The 19,552-nt window shown below is 42.5% G+C and overlaps 1 protein-coding gene across 3 annotated transcripts in view; it reads left to right on the top strand.

Annotated features, from left to right (window-relative positions):
- svp (COUP transcription factor 2) overlaps window positions 1-15,587 on the top strand; it is a 112,204-nt gene extending 96,617 nt beyond the window's left edge. For all 3 annotated transcript variants that reach the window (XM_012364591.2, XM_012364592.2, XM_067357612.1), the window contains exon 4: window positions 10,250-15,587. In XM_012364591.2, the coding sequence (XP_012220014.1) occupies window positions 10,250-10,524 (275 nt within the window). In that variant the 3' untranslated portion in view covers window positions 10,525-15,587. The remainder of the gene's footprint in view (window positions 1-10,249) is intronic.
- The last annotated feature ends 3,965 nt before the right edge of the window (window positions 15,588-19,552 follow it).

The raw sequence follows: 19,552 nt of genomic DNA, 5'->3' as shown, positions 1-19,552 counted from the left end.
ATTATACAATATATTTTTTATAAATTCTATATGCAACACTTTGCTAATTTAAATATCTATATAAAATTTTATCTATATAATAAATCTTAACGCAGCTGTATAATTTCGAGAACATTATCCGTATCTTTTTTCTCACGCAGCCAAGTTTTATTTCTTTCAACTCACGTCACACTTATTTATCTATTGATTGATATGCAAGAAGTCAATGCTGAAATCTATCGATACACTTTATTTGCATCGAAATTGACCCACATTCGCACTAAACGTTTAGTATTAAACGCTATTTCATACTAAGCACTTCTCTTATGGCTTATGACGGTATATAAATAAATGTACAATAGTATTTCTTGTCCTTTCCTGTGTCAATTCTCGTGTCGAAAATTACGTAATGCGGACCGACACTGAAATCGACATTGCATTTAATCGTCGTCGTCGCGGCCGGCCTTTCGCAAAACACGCGAGGAAAGCGACTTTTCACTAATCCCGGTCGTGATGTTTCCTGGCGACCCTCGTGTTCAGGATTTAACCAGGCAGTGGTTCTCCGTATTATGGAATATAAAATAAGATGGAATAACAATGCTAGGTTTCAAAAATATTTTAAATTTTATTTCGTACAGCTGACGACTTTCGAAACTTTAAAATCAAAGTAAAAGATTTCAGAAATAAAAAAAAAATAACAAACTACACTTCATGTGGAGGACAACGAAACGTTGGAATTATTTTATACTTACTAATATTATTATTAAAATTAGGGATTAAGCCTTCCTGTTCTTTTCATGAATAAATTCAGCAAGTATATTAGTTTTGGGGCGGCGACGTGACAAGAGGTTGTCCATTACGAAAATAAGAAAACCGGGACACGAAATAGAAGGAGCGACGGTGGCGGCGGACGACACACGAAGGGCGCGTAAGAGCGAGATCGGAGGCCGCGAACCCTCTCAGACGGATTATGACACGCAGAAAGTTCACGACCTTTTGTAGTCTGGCGCTACCCTATCCCGGCCTCGTCCGTACGGCGGTAATCCTCTAACCAGGCCCGTTATACCGTTGTTGACATTTAGCCCCGGGTGCTCTCGAAACCGGTCCGCGATCTCGCGAGACCTGGGAAGGGACGAAGGGAGGTGTTCTCCTGCAGACAGGACGACGCGTATCCCGGCGCGTTTTGCGTGAAACGATGGGAAGAAAAAGTTGACCTCCGTAGCACCTGCCTGCCGAGGGATCTACCTGCGAATCGGCTAGGAGAAAGCGAGGGGGCAGGGGGCCCGCCGGGGTCCTGAAAGGACCCGCGGCGCGCGCTACCCGGACAGCGTAATGGGATTGGCATTGTCGGCCATTAACATGACAATGCGGCTCCTAAACGGGACGCTTGTACGTACGTACGAGCCACCTATGGGGTGTGTATTCCGGTTAAATGCGTGTCGTCCCGATAGGTAGCCGCGATAGAGACCGGAGAGACAGAGGGAAGGTGAGAGAGAGAGAGAGAGCTGTCTCTAAATACGCGGTGTTGTTATGATAATTATCATGCGGGCCCGCCGTGTGTGTGTATACGGCGCCCATTATGCACGGGAAGGCGCCTCCTCACAATATTGTGATATCCGATACAGCGTAATGCGTGCGCTGCGCGGAACCGAGTGTGCTATGACACTTCCGCTGATCAGGATCGTCGATCTAAAGTGTCGTGTTTACGGTACGCGACGGTTTGCAGTTCTTCAAGCAGCTTCTTAAAGAAGGGCGCGCGCGTCCTCCGAAAAATTGACACTCCAAATTATTACCCGACTTGGCATCGGAAATCATACCTTCTTGAAAAATGTTAACAACTTCTAAATATGCTGAGTTTAAAATAATCATAAATTCAAGTTGTGGTATTTTTTTTTAATGTATCAAGGAAAAAATATGAAAACGACACAATAAATTCAAACTGTAATAAGTTCGTTCAAAAGAATTGTATTCTGCGCGCATCAAAATAAGTCTTTGTACGACATGTGCTGGCCATATCATTAATTATATATGATAATTAATACTATACATTAATTAATGGTGATATATTTGGCATTAATTTTCCGAATTTTCCACAACGTACGATAGATTTAAAAACAGCCAATTTTAAACAATCCTTCGAGATTTGAAAAGATAAATTTTAAACCTAAAAGAATTGAATTTAAATTAAAACATTTTTTATTTTGTGAAAAGTGAGTTGAGTTATTACAATTTTCAATCAGCTTAAAAGCGATATAAAGGTATGAATCTACAAAGCGAGTGGACAGCCGACCGAAGGAAAATAAGAATGAATAGATCGAGACGTCTCGGGCGCATCGCCGACTCGACAAGCACGAGCGATGAAGGGCGGGACTTAATTAGCCGTTCGCGCCGCGTAATTACGACATTTTCGATTCCGTTACGAGCGAGATGACACCCTCCGCGAAGTCTGGCCCCTTTGTACATCCTCCCTCGATATCGCCGTAAAGCTTGCCCATCGTCTACTCGCTATTACCTTGAGCAGCCGTCACGAGGAAGCGCGAGGCGCCGCGACATACATCAAAAGCGTAATTATCGCCACTTTTACGCGGACGGCGATTCCGCCGATGTGTCGTCGTGGCGCGATAACTTCGTACCCATCAAAGCCTGAACGTGAAGCGAAACGCTGTGCTTTAACGCGAGTCATCTCTGCAATTAATACAATTGATGCGTATCGTTGATCGCGGAATACCGGCAACACACGACGCGCGCGGCGACGCGTAATGAAGATCTCGACCGCGGCGGTCGATCCTTATCGCTCGAGAGTCTTACGTATTCATACGCGCGCGCGTCACCGATCGCGACTGTAACACGATCGGCGCGGCAGCTGTAAACCTTGAGAAATCAACGAGCACATTAGGGCCTCGTGCTCGCCGTTACGAGCCGATGCGCTCCTTTTAGGCGCGCTTATTAACGCGCCTGTTAACACCCGTCCGCGCAGCCTCGCTCGATTAGCCGACCGTATAATTATCGCATCCTCGTCTTTCCTCCCCTGCCGCTTTTCTCCTTCGCGTCTTATCTCGACCTGCCACGGCGCGTCCGAGGAAACGCGAAGAAACGCACGCCGAGCGTAACGCGAGGCTGAAGGCGCTGAAAAGTTCTGTCCGTCGATACTCGTCCGGTATTTCAAAGACGGACGTTGATGATAATAGTAATATAAACTATTTTACGTAACGTGCATAACAAAGTACGATATTTTTGAATAAGTTTTAAACGTGATTCTCTAATTCTTCGGCGATATTCTTATCTCATAGCGGAACTCGTCTCGCTGCGCGCTGATTCCGCGACGACTCTTAATCATTCGCGCGTTGGATCGCGCATGCAGGATTTATGCTCGCAATTTACGCGAGGATCGCTTGTATATACAACCACCACTCGCCTCTAAGCATCTCTCTCTCTCTCTCTCTCTTTCTCTTCACGAGAGGGATAGATCCTCGCGCGCGATTCCGCAACTCGCGCGGCGCGATAAAGCGGCCGGCTTTTCTTCTGCGCCGCGGCCGCGAGATAGAAGCCATTAATGTAAGTCACCTGTTACAAGACGCGCGGAATTAAGCGCGGTAAATTATACGTTGCGTCACGTGCATATTCTCCTATCCGCCGTGTGATCGTGGAGAAGTTATCGAGTACGCGCGAACGACCGTAATAAACTTCCTCTCGGCTCGGTCGCGTTCCCGTTCGTTATCACGACACGTCTTGTCCACGCATTCCTCCGTTATCTATCAGGATCATTTTCACGTCGAGCTAAGTGGCGATGAGTGAGAAAACAGTTACGCAAATGAGATGAAACGTTGCGGGACACTCTATCCGAAGGGAACTTGATTTTTCCAGCGATCTTTTAATTACGCATTCATTCGGCTTGAAGAAAATGATATTATCGTCTTAATGTATTTCGATTTTTTTCGTTTTTATACGGAGCGCATAATTATATTACTGTACGTCGAGGTGGATTTCTCACGATCGCTTCTAAAAGTTGCGCGCGTTGCACGCTTCAAAGACGTCTGGTGCAATCGAGAATCGTCTCTTTTTCTACAATCGTTTGGGCTAAAAACAATAGTGGAAAGTCTTCGGTTGGTAAAAAGATAGAGATTATGATGGGGAAAGAAAAAACGCGCGACATAGTGTCGGAGATGAAAAAAGAAAAGAGAGGATGGTCGACCAGAATGTACAAGGTGTCCAATTTTTACTCGCCAAATTCGGAAATTCATATATTTTTAAGGAACTTTGTATGTACTCAAGGAATTTAATATACGACGTAATTTATAACAAATTTTTTGTCGTTATAAAAATACTTTAGAACGTAAAACCAAATTTAGGAACAGATTTCAGTTTTCTTTATATGCTTCATAAATTATTAAAAAATTTCAAAAACTGTTTTGACTTTTCGCAAAAATATCTTTAATTAGCCGCAGTAGCAATATTTGGATAAATTGAAAGAATAATCGAAAAAAAAAAAAATTTTAGTTGATCAATTGCTTACTTTATCTGTTAGTAAAATATATGCGCCGCGGCGTTAAAATTACAATTCGCCGATTAAGCAGCTCCGCCTCCATTCCGGTAAGAACTGGACACCCTGTGTACAAAGAAGCAGAATGCGATCGACGAGCGAGAGAGGCTGAGAGAGCGGCTTCGCGGGGATTCTTCCTCCATGCCCTTCGGAAATGTCATATAGCTGTCGGGTGCCGCGGAGGCAATATTTCACGCCGGTAGGTCCCCCCCGGCCCCTCGCGACTCGTCCTCTCCCTCGCGGGTCTCACCTCCCGACGTCGCCTCTCCTCCTCCTCCCCCGCGCGCCCCCGTCGCTGGTACTTTTGAAGGAGTTTTTACGGAGTCTCTCGATCTTTAATCACAGCTCGACCTTCCATTGTCAGTGACGTCACCTCCGACTCCGGCAAGGGTGCTCAGGGGATGCTTTGTGTCGGACTGCGCTGATCCCTCTCCGCGTCATTTGTCTCCGGACGCCTTATTTGTACGCGCATATAGCAAGAGAAAGAGAGACGGAAGGGAGGGGGGGGGGGAAGGAGAGAGAAAATCCGTGATTTCATGGATGCGACTTTCGCGCAAGAGAAGAAGGGGGAGGGAGGGGGGGGGGAGAAAGAGGGTCGACAGACCTCGGAGAGGAGATCCCGCTATATCCCGTCGTGCGCATCGATATGTATATCCCGGCGAGAAATGCGTCGCCGCGATATGTCGGCGCAAGGATTTTTGCTGAACGAGCGGTTTCTCGCGGTCTTACGTACCCTCTTCTCCCCCGCCACATTATCCTTGCTCCTTCGACAACCTGGCTCCTACTTTGGGGTGGATTACAACGGGATATATACGTATCCTGGGGATTATCTCGTCGGCTGCGGACGCGCGATCGGCGATCTTTCCGTCTCGATTGTAATATCGGAACGGAATATCGGTCGTCGAATGAAACTTCACTCGGGAGACACTTGCGTTTCAGACGCAGGCGCAAATATTCTCTCCGGCGAATTTTGGAAACAGTAAAAAAAAATGGTTTTTGAAGAAGAGAAAAAAACAAAAAGCGCGGATGCTTGGTTCACGACAGTAAAAAACTTTGAGTATTAGTATAAATGAGATAAAAAATTTTGAATTATGAGATAATTATGAGATAATATATTAATTTTAAAAAATTTGAATTATGAGATAATTCGTGAAAAACGCGCGCCGTAATTACAGTACAAATATTAGACTCATAGAACGGTTGACGGGTGTCTCCCGGCGAAATTGAGACTAATAAGACGATGAATAGCGCTGGATCTAGCCGGTCCGCACTGGAAAGCGGCAGAACTCGCGCGGCTGACGTTTACTTCGAGGGAACAATGATCGCGTGAGAGCAAGCGACTGAGAAATGCGGGGCGTTCGAGAAAGAGCACATTGCGTAAAGAAATGTCTATCGCATGGAATCTTGCCGATTTCAATTTTGCAAAAAACTTACTCACCACCAGGCTGACTATCAAGCGGGTGTGGCAGGCTGCTGATCTCGCATTGTACACCCACTCGAGATGATATTGCACATTTTTTCCTATTATTACAGCTCAGGTGTGTCCGGAGAACGCGTAGTCACAGCTCACAATGCAGCTCGTGATCTAAGAGTATTTAAAACACGCCTGAACGCCCACGTGAAAACTGGGTGAGAAAAAGAACGTAATGTATCGCCAAGTCGACAAGTCGACATAGGCAAAGTGCACACTTGTCGGAATGAAATTATTATCCGTTATCCATATTGAATTCTCTCCTTTATTCTTTCTCATCTGCTTCGCCAGAAAGAAATCCTAAATATTCCATTCAAGACAATCGCCAGCCGTTCTATCGTCTCATTAATGCTACAACATCGCGAAGCTACCGATAATTGATTCAATGTCGCAACACAACGCGTGCAACGTCAGACGAGTCGCTGGATTTCAATCGGTCGAGTTCAGCACGCGGGGGGTGGCGTCCCGAGGGGGTGTGTCTTGCGCGTAAGACAGCGATGGGTCTCGGACGGACCCCACCGCCCGAAGACTGGTCAATTTATGGTGGTGCTCGGTCAACGAGGCGCCACGGCATTTAGCGATTAACGCGCGCTACGGGAGAGAGAGAGAGAGAGAGAGACGGGTGACGGCACGAGGAGGAAACCAGAGACGCCACTCAACCGCATTATTCGAACTGATGCGGTGAATTGGCGCTGACGACATCGCACAGGGCCAATCCGACGGTTTGTTTATTGGCCGCGCGTTGGCGGATTCCTCGCGCTCTCTCCCATTTAATCGTGTCGAACGACGAGATCGGGGCTGATACGGGATCGCGCGGCCGATCGCGCTCGAGATTTCGTCGATCGGCCGCGTCATCGCGCGGCAAAACTCCCCTTTGACATTTAGGTTTGAAAATGAAATGTCAGGAATATTTATCAGATTGTTTGTACGTTATTCGTACGCTCGATAAGTCGCGCTTTGAATGATTTCTAGGCCGCATCAATTGTCACTGTGTACCCATCATCGATGACAACAGATTAATTTACAAATATATCGCGTATTTTGTTAAAGCTGTCGATTTACATTGCGCAGCATTGTAAAGTCTAATTATTATTTTCGATTATACGATGGATAACTTTAAGATAGAGTGGACATTGAATTGCGCATGAGAAGGTCAACCGAAGTTAACCGGCGTTGATGCACGTCTCGCGATGTGACTCGGGCTTATGATTATGACAGCCGACCGGCGGTAACGCACTCGGAATATCAGTCCGAGTTCTTGTTCTTCTCGAATGTTCGCAAAAAATATGCTAGATAAGAATCGTTGTATGGAGCAACCCTCTTATAAAGGAGATTATAATTATACGGCCTACCGATCGCCCGAAGCTGCTTCTAGCGGTCCTTCGTGCTTCACAAGGTCTTCGTAGCGCTAACAATTAAATGTTGATTGTGTATCGACATGTGTGTCCTCGATTACGTAAATGTGACAATCTATCGCTATTGCGGGTAATAACGGGGCTTGCGTAAAATTAATTTTTATTCGGAAAAAACAAAACAGTTCATGCTTATTTATTATTATCCTTCGCGTGAAATTAATACCTGTAGATTTTGTTCTTTGAAAAACGAAGGCTATAATGAGAGAGCTGGTCAGATTTCGTAAGATATGGATTTCCTTGAGCGCTTGGTAATGATACGCAAACGAGTGTGTCGCAACATAAAGTGAACCAGATAAATAAGTGCTTTAACATACATTAACATGAGATGAGCATATTTAAGCATACTCAACCAACTATCATATATCGAGTTAAATTTTTTTCAATATTGCTTTGTAATAAACATAAAGGATTTGTCACAATTGCTCTTTTCAAAATGAGTGAAATAAAATATATTTATAAAGAATTTATAATTAATTAATTGTGTGCTTGCTGCAATTAATTTATCTTCAATTATTTGAATTAATTTTTGCTTTTATACACAAATATTCACTTCAATCTATAATTACGTAGTAATTAAATGTGCAACACAATTTCTTCATTTTGCGGAAGCGACATCATTATAACTTGAGCTTTAGCGCGTAGAAATAGATACAGATTCAGTGGTCATTCACTGGCGCGTCCGGTCATTCACTGCACCCATCTACCCTAATAATTGGCGAGCTTCGCGGTTTCGGTCGCGGGTAATTTCGTTCGTTCCCGCGCGCTGCTTCCGCATCGCCGGCGCACAGACGTCGCTCGGAAATGCAAATGCGAATCGCATTATTTCCCTACGTAACGCGTAATGGCCCATTATGCGCACGTGGGCCCTGCCACAAAGGAATCTGGCGTCTCTATAGCGTGTTTATGTGCGCGCCGCGTGTCGGGCGAGGATCGTCGCGTAAACGAGAGACGACACGTCCCGAGAGTTCGTAAGTTCGTAAAAAGCCCGTCACCCTCGGCGCAAACGCCCGCTCGTCGATTACGGGCCAGCGACATCGGGTGCTCGTCGATTTATGCGTGCAGACAGCTATTTCCATTCTTCACGCACACGCGCGCCTCCCGATAAAGCGGTTCATCGTAATCGGCCGCGACACGCGGCTCTCGTTTCGCGGAAAAACGCGGTAATGAAACTGATGCTTTGACGACATATGTGCGTGACGAGCGTCTTGCTAGATGATGCGCATTCCGAGATATTGACGATCGACCAAATCAATTTAAAGCTTCATTTAAAAATAGAAGTAAATATTTTTAAAAGTAAGCGTAAAAACAAACGATTTTTATCTGAATAAAACGATAAATACAACGAAGAAAGATAATTTTTTTTATTCTTTTTATAATTAAGACGCTTTAATTAATATTAAATTGATATGTTTTTTACTATTTTTTTGGTGAATATAATATTGCTTGAATCGACATTTTTTAATTAAAAAGTTATTCTCAGTTTGTTAATTCCGTCTAACCGATGATTAAGAATATATGGTTTTCAAGTACACCAGATATATACTTAGGCAAATTACATGCACCATTTCTCTATCTATGCGAGCAAGAGGCTGGATTTTCTGCAAAACAATGGTGCGAGTAATATCGAAGTGATGGCCCACGTGATTAGTCTGACATTTGCACTGGCGGCGTCTCCGGTTGGCACGTGCATTCCGACGTGGATTTCAGTCTCATCTGCCCGAAGGCAGTATCCGCTGCAACCCCACGAGGGTCTTAACCCTCGCGTCGGAATGACGAGTCACCTGTAGCACCATTCACGCTCGGCGACAATGATCCATATCGGTTCTCCTTATTTACGCGATGAATCGGTTGACAGTAATCAATTATGTCCTGAATTTATCAATTAGCCGATTATATTTCGCTATATTCTTCTCTGTCTATCTTATAGGTTGTTTTTTGAAAAAAAATAGGAAATTAGACAAGCTGTACTTAGGATTGTTTATGGTACAAAATAATATTTAATTAATTATATTAAATAAAAAATATATAATTAGAAAATATATTGAATTAATTAACATTGATTAATACCGAAAAGGTTGAAAACTTTACAAAATTTTGCTAAATTAAATGACTAATCTTGACGCGCACGGTTAATCGAATAATTTCGATGCTGCGGTTTATAAAGCACTATTCCACGATTGCAATCGTAAGGATATTTTCGTAAGCTCGATTTCCGCCAGCTCGACCGCTCTCCCGTCATCGTCCGTTGTAGATCACGTTTAATTTCTTCCCTTTCCCTTCCTGTTCCTTGCCCCTCTTGCTCCGCGGCGGTCGCTCTATTCGAGATCACTAGAAAGGAACTCTCCGCCTCGCTAATCATGCCTCGGCTAATGGGCAACAACGATAATTAGCCCGATAATAAAGCGTAGGTGCTTCTTCCTTGCGCGCAGATTAAACGGCAACAGTTATCGCCTTCCGCGCGCCTCGCGAGATACGCTTCGTCTAACAAAAAGAACATTCGGAGCGGAAAAATTGAGATTTTCTACCATCGATTGCCGTTCTACTCGAGCACGAGCAAGAGATTAAAGCCAAAGCGCGAAGAAACGAGTTTTTTTACAATGTATATTTGCCGGATAATTCAATATTGATCAAACGCGCAAAATAATTTTATCCTATAATTCTTATGTAGCTTTTTTGTATGTAGAATCACCCTTCTAATTCATAATACATCTATTGTGAAAACAGTAATATTGTAGATATATTTTGAATGGTCGGACATATTTTCTTCATTAATAATATTTAAAGATAAATAACATTTCACAGAACGTGACTAAATATCTTCTCGATTTTTCTTTTTTGTTACAGACGCCTGCGGTCTCTCGGACGTAGCGCATATCGAGGGTCTCCAGGAGAAGTCGCAGTGCGCGCTGGAGGAGTACTGTCGGACGCAATATCCAAATCAGCCGACGAGATTCGGCAAGCTGTTGCTGCGGCTGCCGTCGCTGCGGACGGTCTCGTCGCAGGTGATCGAGCAGCTCTTCTTCGTGCGGCTGGTAGGTAAGACGCCGATCGAGACGCTCATCAGGGATATGCTGCTGAGCGGCAACAGCTTCAACTGGCCCTACATATCCACGATGTGACACTCTGTCTGGCGGCAGCTAGCTTCCGCATAATATTACAGCACGAGCGACGGCGTCGCGGCGCCCGATGACGACGCGCGTGCCAGATTCGCATTCGAGTAGAGAGGAATCGAGAGCCGCGAATTCCGACGCTCGACACGACGCGGCGGACGACGCGGATGCGCGGAGCGGGGCGCATCTCGCCCCTCGCATCGCGGAGTCCACGAGGTCTCTGACATCGTTCGCGTCGACGTCGTTATTAACGTCCGCTGCGCGTTTGCTCCGACTTCAATTGCGACGCGACAATGACGACGGCGACTTCGTCGTTCTTCGTTATTGGTCTTTGTAGTACTCGCGTTTTCGCTAGATCGATACCCACGAGGAATCGGAATACCAGCCAGGATTCAGGGACTTTCATACGCCGCGACGGATGACTAAGGCCCGTGGCATGACTCGACTAATAGCGAGTACTCGACGCGAAGATTGATTCGAGATAACGATGGGAGATCCACCCGCTCTCCTCTCCCCTCCCCTTCTCGTCGTTGATTATAAATGCTAATTTATGACTTCTTCACGCCACGCTCGTTCTCCCTCCCTCTCTCTCTCTCTCTTTTTCTCTCTTTACTTCATTCTTCGTCATAACAAAACTCTTATCTATCTATCTATTCTCTCTCCCCTTCGAACCCCCCCCCCTGCAATCTCTCTTGCTTACTTGCTTTCTTTTCATTCACGCACACACGTGCACACACTCACGCCGAAACAACTGACAAGCACGTATCCCTCTTTCGGCCGACCACTTTAGCGCGAGTTTTAACGCCCAGCAGTGGACGCTTCTGGACGCCGTCGGGCCACTCGGCGCCTCCGCGATTCTCCGAATGAGCAATGTCTTTATTACATTCTTTTTACCTCGCTCTTTCGATCCCTCCCGCCTTTTTCCGCTCGCCTCGAGATTTCTTACCTCCGACGAGCGTCCTCTCGCCGTCCGACCACCTTCCTTTCCGCCTCGCGCGCATTATCCTATCACCCTCGGTCGAGCTTTGTTAATGACCGTGCTTAATTCTTCCTCTTTCCCTCTTTCTCTCGCCGTGATATTCCTGCGTTCTTCACTTCTGCGATGTTCATCGATGCGTCGTCTTCCCCTTCCCGATCTGGACGCCTTCTCTGCGGGCCTGCGTGCGTTCTTCGATTCCGTGAAGCATTCGGAAATATCCCTTTTGGTCCTCGGATGACACTCGCTCCTGCAGATCTAAATCCCGCGACGTCGCTTTCGTCGAACTCTCTCATGACTTATGAGAGCTACAGCCGGCCATTCGCGGTTTTACCTCGCATAATCATGCGTTTTAATTGTCGCATGGCGTTTTCTTAGGATCTCCGTTTTAATCTTTGTTTCACAGTAAAATATTTTTGTCAATTTTTCATATGTGCTTTGCATTTCTTTACAGCGCAAAAAAATCTTATTTTTGTGAAAAAGGTATTTCTTGCAGAATCTTGCGCAATGTTTTACGTAAATCAAAATCATCGACGAATTTTGGCGAGGAATCATTTTTTCTTCATTAGCATTTCTATAATAATTTCAATATGCAGAAGCGATTCCGAATGACGCGTTTGAGAGTCGTCCTTCTCTTTCTTCCATTTTGCATTTTTCTTCTCTACTTTCCATCCACTTACGATTGCTTTGATCGCACATGTTACGATTCGATCACTTTTTTTATGCGTTCTGGGAATTGCTCGAGTGACTCGTTAAATTTGCATCGTTCTGTTTGTAAAAGCGAACTTTCTGCGAAGACCACGAAGACTACGCGACGTTACTATCAAAGTTTGTCTCTTTCTATTTAAGGATAAAATATATCGTACAAATTTTTATGTATAGTACTTAGATAGCAGCGAGGTGAGTCGGGCTTCATCGGCACATCCCGGTATTTAAGCGAGTCGACTCTACCGGTATAAAATAAAATTGTTTGTTGTAAGTAGAATGTAATGCGCAACGGCGTGAAGTCGCGGAAGGAACTTACAAAATCGCGTGAAAAGTAAATTAATAATCTTTTTTGCGTGCGGCGGTATTCGCGTGAGTAGCGTTTTAACGCGAACGATCACGTTCGCTTCTATTAGGCTTACGGCGGTGATTTCGATGTCTTCGTCTACGACGATCGTCCTCGAGGACGAAAGTTTCGAGGGAGAAGAAGAACAGCGAGCGACGGACGGGCGAAAATACCATACGCGACGTTCAACTTGGATGACAATACCGCGCGATATCATACAGCCAATATTATATATCCTGTAAATACGATATTTTTACCTTTGGGTTACTTAAGAGCGTACGTGACGAGATAACTCGAGAGTGCGACACGACGTCCTCTTTGTATGCCAGTGCCATCATCGCGTCACGATTAATCCTGCGGGAAATCACCGGTCGATCGATCAAGATTCGGTGAATTTGTAATGGAAGCCTCCATGATGTCCGAAGGAAAGACGCTACGAGGAGGTGAGTCGGAGACTATCTTGTTGTATTGACGTTTCGATAATCCGAGCAAACATCAGCGAACTTGCAATTGCGGACGGATTGCGCCAAAATTTCCTTGTTATTTCTTGCGGAATCACATATTATGTTACTAAGTCCCGTTTGCGATTGTCAGTAGATAAAAACGAGATGATCCCGATGACTTGTTGAATTGTAGAAGAAAGCGGCAATTTGACTCGTTACGTCCCGGTGAGTGTGATTTATTATTAAAAGCGATTGTTTGTTGAAAATATGTAATCGGAATATGATAGAATTGGCGGCGGACTTAAGCCGCTCAGCATCCAAAATGCTTTTAAAAAATTTTGGGTCAAGAGAAAATTTTAAAGATAAAATAAATATTAATTTACTTTTATTTTATATTAAATTAAAATTAAATTATATGTATATTATTAGTTGTTCTAATTAATAAAAGTTCTAAAATCAGAGATTTTATGTTTTGAGATTTTTGCGAGTCCTGATAAACCCATTATTATTTACAAAGCAATTTTATATCTTGCGGTAAAAGATTAGTGTTAATAAAAATAATTTCTTAAAATTCTTCCAAAGAGATTTTATGAAATTTATCGTTATTTTCCACTTAGCAAAGCTAAGCAGGAAACGGAGATGCAATTACACATCTTGACTTAATTCGGAAAGAAATTTGAGTTTGGGATGCAGCGAGTTAAAGTCGAGACCCACTACGCTACGAGATATATCAAGATATATTTTTGATTGAGATTTGAAGAATATTCGATAATGCTCGTCGCTGGATCTCCGATGAGTCGACGTAAGAGACATAAAGATAAAATGACTGCAAGTTGAATATGCGAGAAATGAGGACGGCACGGCGAGATGGTGTACATGTATGCGTTAATGTTATATGCGTGTGTGTACGGAAAAATAAGCGAGAAAAGGCGAATGAGCGTGAAAGAGAGAGAGAGAGAGAGAGAGAGAGAGAGAGAGAGAGAGAGAGAGAGAGAGAGAGAGAGAGAGAGAGAAAGAGAGCGAGGTCGCAAAATAATGTGATATATGTACGTCAAAATTGAAATCCGATTTTTCAAGACGGTGCTTTTTCTATCTTATAAATATTGTACAATACATTGTATACACACACACACACACAACGGACTCGGCGCGTTGTATAGGGTTGTTTAATGATATTAAAAGGAGATATTTGAATACTACGTTATAGTAAATGTGGCAATGTCGAGCTAGTTACTTAGTGAAGCACTTTTTTAGGGGTATATGGGATATATTTCTAATATTTTTAAGCCAGCGGACGTTCCTTGGAGATAATTTTGCGATTGAGTTTTCTCGAGCGGGATCCAATTAATTATAACTGAATTTCTCATGTTGATATATATAAACTCCGTGCATTAAGAACAAAATTAGCGCACAATTTTAAATTTCTTTGAAATGGATATACAATATTTTTTTCATATTTATATCTTTTTTCTTTTAGTTTTAAATACAATTAGACTTTACGCTATACGTAATTAAATACAACGTTAAAAAGTGACTCGAAATAGATCCTGATTAAATTAAATTTAAGAATCATATACCATTTTTAGAATTAAACGGCACATTAAGGAAGATTTTTATTTGAAGAAACATGGTCATTATCATATATCGAGTACTTAAACGCTTAGTGTCTTAGGATGATATCATTTTTTGTACACTGTACGTTTGTCTTTCTCGCTTTCGTTCATTTGACGTCTTTAGAAAATGACAATGATTAATAAAATACCAGAGGAGTCGACTCTGTTTTGAAAAATCAGTCCTCGAACGAAATAATGTTATAAATGATTTTTTTAATTTTAGAGAACGCAAGAAGAATTTCTGAATAACTGTAATTCAGATTCTAATAACTTCATTACAGTAATATGTATAATTTTATGCTTTTTAAAAGAATTCAAGTTAGAAAGCAAATTTATACGTAATATAAATATATCAATTCTTATTTTTACTTACTTAAAGCGCTATTCTCTTTAGAACTGAGGTGTGATGTATCATTGTCGATATACATCCTTAGTTCTTCGACATCGTGTTCTTGCGTGGATCCCTCTCGAGGTATACTCATCGATGAAGATGTGGTTGCTCACGAAACTCAAAAATGTATTATATCGATAAACGAACGTACGTACGTCAGGGCGCGAGTGGCGTTCTTATACATAGTTATGTATAAAGTCGTGAAAATTTTTGTATAAAATGTGTAAATAATTAATATATATATAAATATAAATAAAGAATATATATATAAATATATGAATGCATATAAATATATAAATATGAAGATATATGAACATATATAAATTGCAAAGAAATATAAATATATATAAATGAAAACATATATATATATATATATATATATATATATATATATATATATATATATATATATATATATATGTATATATATATCGTAGCGCCGCGTAGGACATCGCTACGACGAGTAATAAAAGCATTATTGATGATGATGTAACCAGTGTCGAGACGCATAACGGCGGTATGTACGAGTTGTAGATGTAACGCGACTGGTCTTTTTTGCAGATGTTATAATAAGAAAATATCACGTTACAAAGTATAACTGGTGTACCCATTATTCTAACCCTTGCGCACCACTCGTGAGGTCGCAGACCTTGAGTCTGCAGTTCTCCTTACGCATACTATTAAAGTTTCATTGCACACAAATCGGTCAAATATAGTTGATCATAATTAGTAAACCACTATCTCTTTTAATAAATTTAATTCCACTTTATTTCAACAGTTATAATTACTTTCTATATTTTTTTTCTAAAGAAATATTACGTGAAAAACATCACGTTGAATTAGAATTTTTGTTGAATTATTTTTTTTAATTGCGAGCCAACAATTAAAATTATTTGCCGCTTTTGAATTATAAATATAAATTAAATGGAAGCGTAGAATTCTAAAAAATAAAACATAATTTTGCTTTCAATTACAATAAAACAGACATTTGTGGTAAATTTATGTTTGAAAAAAAAATGCAAACTTACTTTTACCGTGAAATTTCGAACAAAAGAAAGGAGAAAGAAAGGAGAGAAAGACTGCGATGCGGAAAGGAGAGGAGTGGCAGTAAAAAGGCGACGAGGAAGAGGAAAAAGAGAGAGAAACGGATCACCGGAGTGCCTTCGCCGCCGAGAGGCCGCGGGGTCGCGATCGCAGACAGAAGCATCGCCGTCACGTCGGCCAGAAATCACTCGCGCGCGGGTCCGGGAAGAAAATTCGTTCGCCAATTGTTTATATTGAAATACGTTCGTGCAGGAATGCACCTCAGGCATGGTAAGTGCGCCGATACAAGGCGCGTGCACGCTTCTTTCAGGAACGGCGGTGAGGCACGAGGGGGAGGAGAAACGCGACGAGATGCATACTACAAGGTATTCGAAAAAGAAGCCGAGGGCACGACTTCTTTTCCGCTCGCGAAATTCTCGCCTCCTCGGTGAGAGCACGCACGTCCTTCTGGCGCGACACGCACCGATGAAAGCGGACAGGAATGGCTCTTATTTCAGGATTGAATCCTCACGCGAGACTCCTCGAACATCCGCAGCACCGCGTATCTCACACTCGACGCTAAATGCAACCGCCAGATCTCGGTCGAAAATAACGTTGCACGTGATTTTTGCATAACACCTCTTTTGCATAAGTAAGACACATTTAATTTTGAACGAGACGTGGAATGCAAATCGTAACATTTTGAAGCAAAAATTTGATAAAAACTGTAATCGCGCGTGGATGACAATAAATTTATCTAGAGTTATATATAGTTCATACTTCTGCGTTTTTAACGATAGATCAAACAGCAGTTCGGAAGCGGAATCCAAAAATCACCGACAAAGGAAACAGGATATTTTTCCACATTAACGAACGAGGTGACATTCTGCATATTTACGGCAAACTGCACTGGCGACAAATCAAGGAGAATCGAGCTATTGCGGACGATTCCGCCGATTCTGACGCGTGGTCTCCACGGCGAGAGGCGTCCTCTCACGATCTACAAAGGCGCATACATAAATCTCGGATAAATCACGGAGCGGACGTCCCGGCTCGGAGCGTATGCACGGAAAGGCAAAAACGGCGAGCGTAAAAAGGAGCGTCGGTAGTCCTGCAGCAACGTGTCGCGCCAAATGCTTAGAATTTCGATAAATCTAAGAAGTCAGAAGCGAACAAAATCGGAGACGGCGAGGAAGCGGCACACTGTGCCGCTTTTTCGCACATAGACATGTAAAATCGATCTTAACTTTTTGAGGGGGATTTTCTCTTCGCAAACAAAATACTTTTTTTATAAAAAATTATTCCGTTATTTCATGAAATCATTTATAAATACTTATGCGAAACAAAAGTGATAAAAATCTCGGAGATTTATTAGAATAATTAGATTCTAATGATATAATCAATATATTTAAATAAATATCTATTTGTGTTAATTAATAAAGATATAAAAAATCGTAGATAATACCGCAAAATCTCTGCAGCTAAAAATTAAAGACGGCGCAAAGGCATAAGAATGAATTTCTTTCTAGATCGCGTCGCTGGCTTGGCGCACTTCCAAAAGCCACGCTTCTTTCGGGCCCGTAAACAAAGCGCTCTTGAGAGCACACGCTGACAGAAGTGATCGCGGTACTTTCCATGCAAGGGAGGGGGAGGAGCATCACGGCTCGATTGAAATTAATCGTTCTGCTCTCCAGACGCAAGATGTACACGCGACAATGCGACGTTCCCGACGTAAATTATTGCGACAACAGAACGCGCGCGTTTTTTTCCACGCGAATTCTAACAATATCGAAATACTTTTGTTATAAAAAATATATATATTTTTAAGGAAGAAGCATTTATTTTGCCAAAAATATGAACGTGATTATGTGTTATACATAAATTTTAAGATTTTTGCTTATATATATATTTCTTTTAATTTTTATATTGAGATAGTACGATTTTTTATATCGGTACAAAATATTGTGAAATATCATTCACTTTGCTGTATCTTGATAATAGAGTTGAAAAAGGAAAAGTGCCCGATAAATCTCGTTTCGTTGCATTAAACAAGAAAACACTGCGTCGACGATTTCGACGAGTCCTCGATCTCATTAATCGCTCGGATATCAAAAATGACAATTGATCGCGGAAACGCGGAGAATCTGCTCTGATTAGACACGCGCGGGTTTTTTATACCCGGCGCTCGCACAGCCGACGATTTGTGTGCCATGTCGAACAGAACGCTTCATTCAGAATCCACTTCCATCGCACTCGTTATCAAAGCGTAAGCGCAATGAGATAGCATTCCGCTCCGCGTGCGGCTACGCTCTTCGAAACTACGTTTCATCTTCAATCGGAGCGAAATATATTCCGATGGATGGATGCTCCACGCATATACAAAACAATCTACTTTTCTAAACAATTTCTTTTAAAATACCGAGACGACATGAATTTAAAGAGACTTGCGCATCTAATTTTAATAAAGAGATCGAATTCGAAAGAATTAAATGACAAACTTGATTAAAAACAATAGAACAAATCTTTCTGATTCTTTGCCAAATATTTTGTTCTACGAAGAAAAGTCAAAAAGACATTTTAATGGATTTGAAAATTTAATTTGGAAATCAAGAAAGTCCCTCACAGAAATTTATCAATAGAGTGCTCGATCTGGTTGATGGATCGTCAAAACTTTTTGCTATAATAAGACCTCAGATCGAATGCTCTATTGATAAATGTTGATTGCCCAACAAAAATATTTTCTGTATCTGACACAATTTTTAGATATTCCAGCAAAAACGTTCTTTCCGTGCTTTACTTTTCTGACATTCCTTAATAGCCGAATACTGTTTAAACTACTCTGTTGAGTTGTATCACTCGATTAAATTTCAATGAGAATTTATATTCATAATTTTGGGAATGAATGAAATGAAGAAACAGAAAGACCGACGCCGAGCAAGATGGGCGCCGGTCAGCGTCGAGAAATCCCGAAAGAGTGGGAAAGGAGGAGGCAGGGGGATGCAGCGGAGATTTGGAACGGCTCCAGCGGCGGCCGCGTTCGCTATATATCCAGTTTTATCGTTTCCCTCGCGAGAAGAGAGAGAGATACGGTCAACCCCGCCGATAACCCTAGTGTCTGACCTTATTATATCTCGCGGCGCGGCGCGGCGCGGTGCGGCGGAGGGCACCTCTTCGCCGATATAATTTTAACGGCGGCGCTCCCGGTGCACGCTTCGCTCGACCGTTCTCTCGAAAGAGCGAGCGAGCTTGCACGAGAGATAATGAATTTCCTGGAACCTGCGGTAGCAGCCGCCGGCCGGTGCATCCGACGGGACAATCGAGGCCGCGAGTCAATGAATTTCCTCATGAATGGAACTGCGCCGATCGCCGAATGTCCTATCGCGTGAAAGTGCGAGAAGTCGTATGCTTTTTGTCACGATTTTTTCGCATTCTCAGATTCTGTTATTCAGAAATACACTTAGAGCAAGGGGGCGAATTGGAACACGGTATTGTGAATTATGCACTTCGAAACAAGAGCCGTTCGCGAACAAATTTAATTAA

This window comes from Linepithema humile, chromosome 6 (assembly GCF_040581485.1).
Source record: "Linepithema humile isolate Giens D197 chromosome 6, Lhum_UNIL_v1.0, whole genome shotgun sequence".
NCBI classification, from domain to species: Eukaryota; Metazoa; Arthropoda; class Insecta; order Hymenoptera; family Formicidae; genus Linepithema; species Linepithema humile.
Note: the sequence above shows the minus strand (reverse complement) of the source record. Positions and strands in the feature narration are given on the sequence as shown.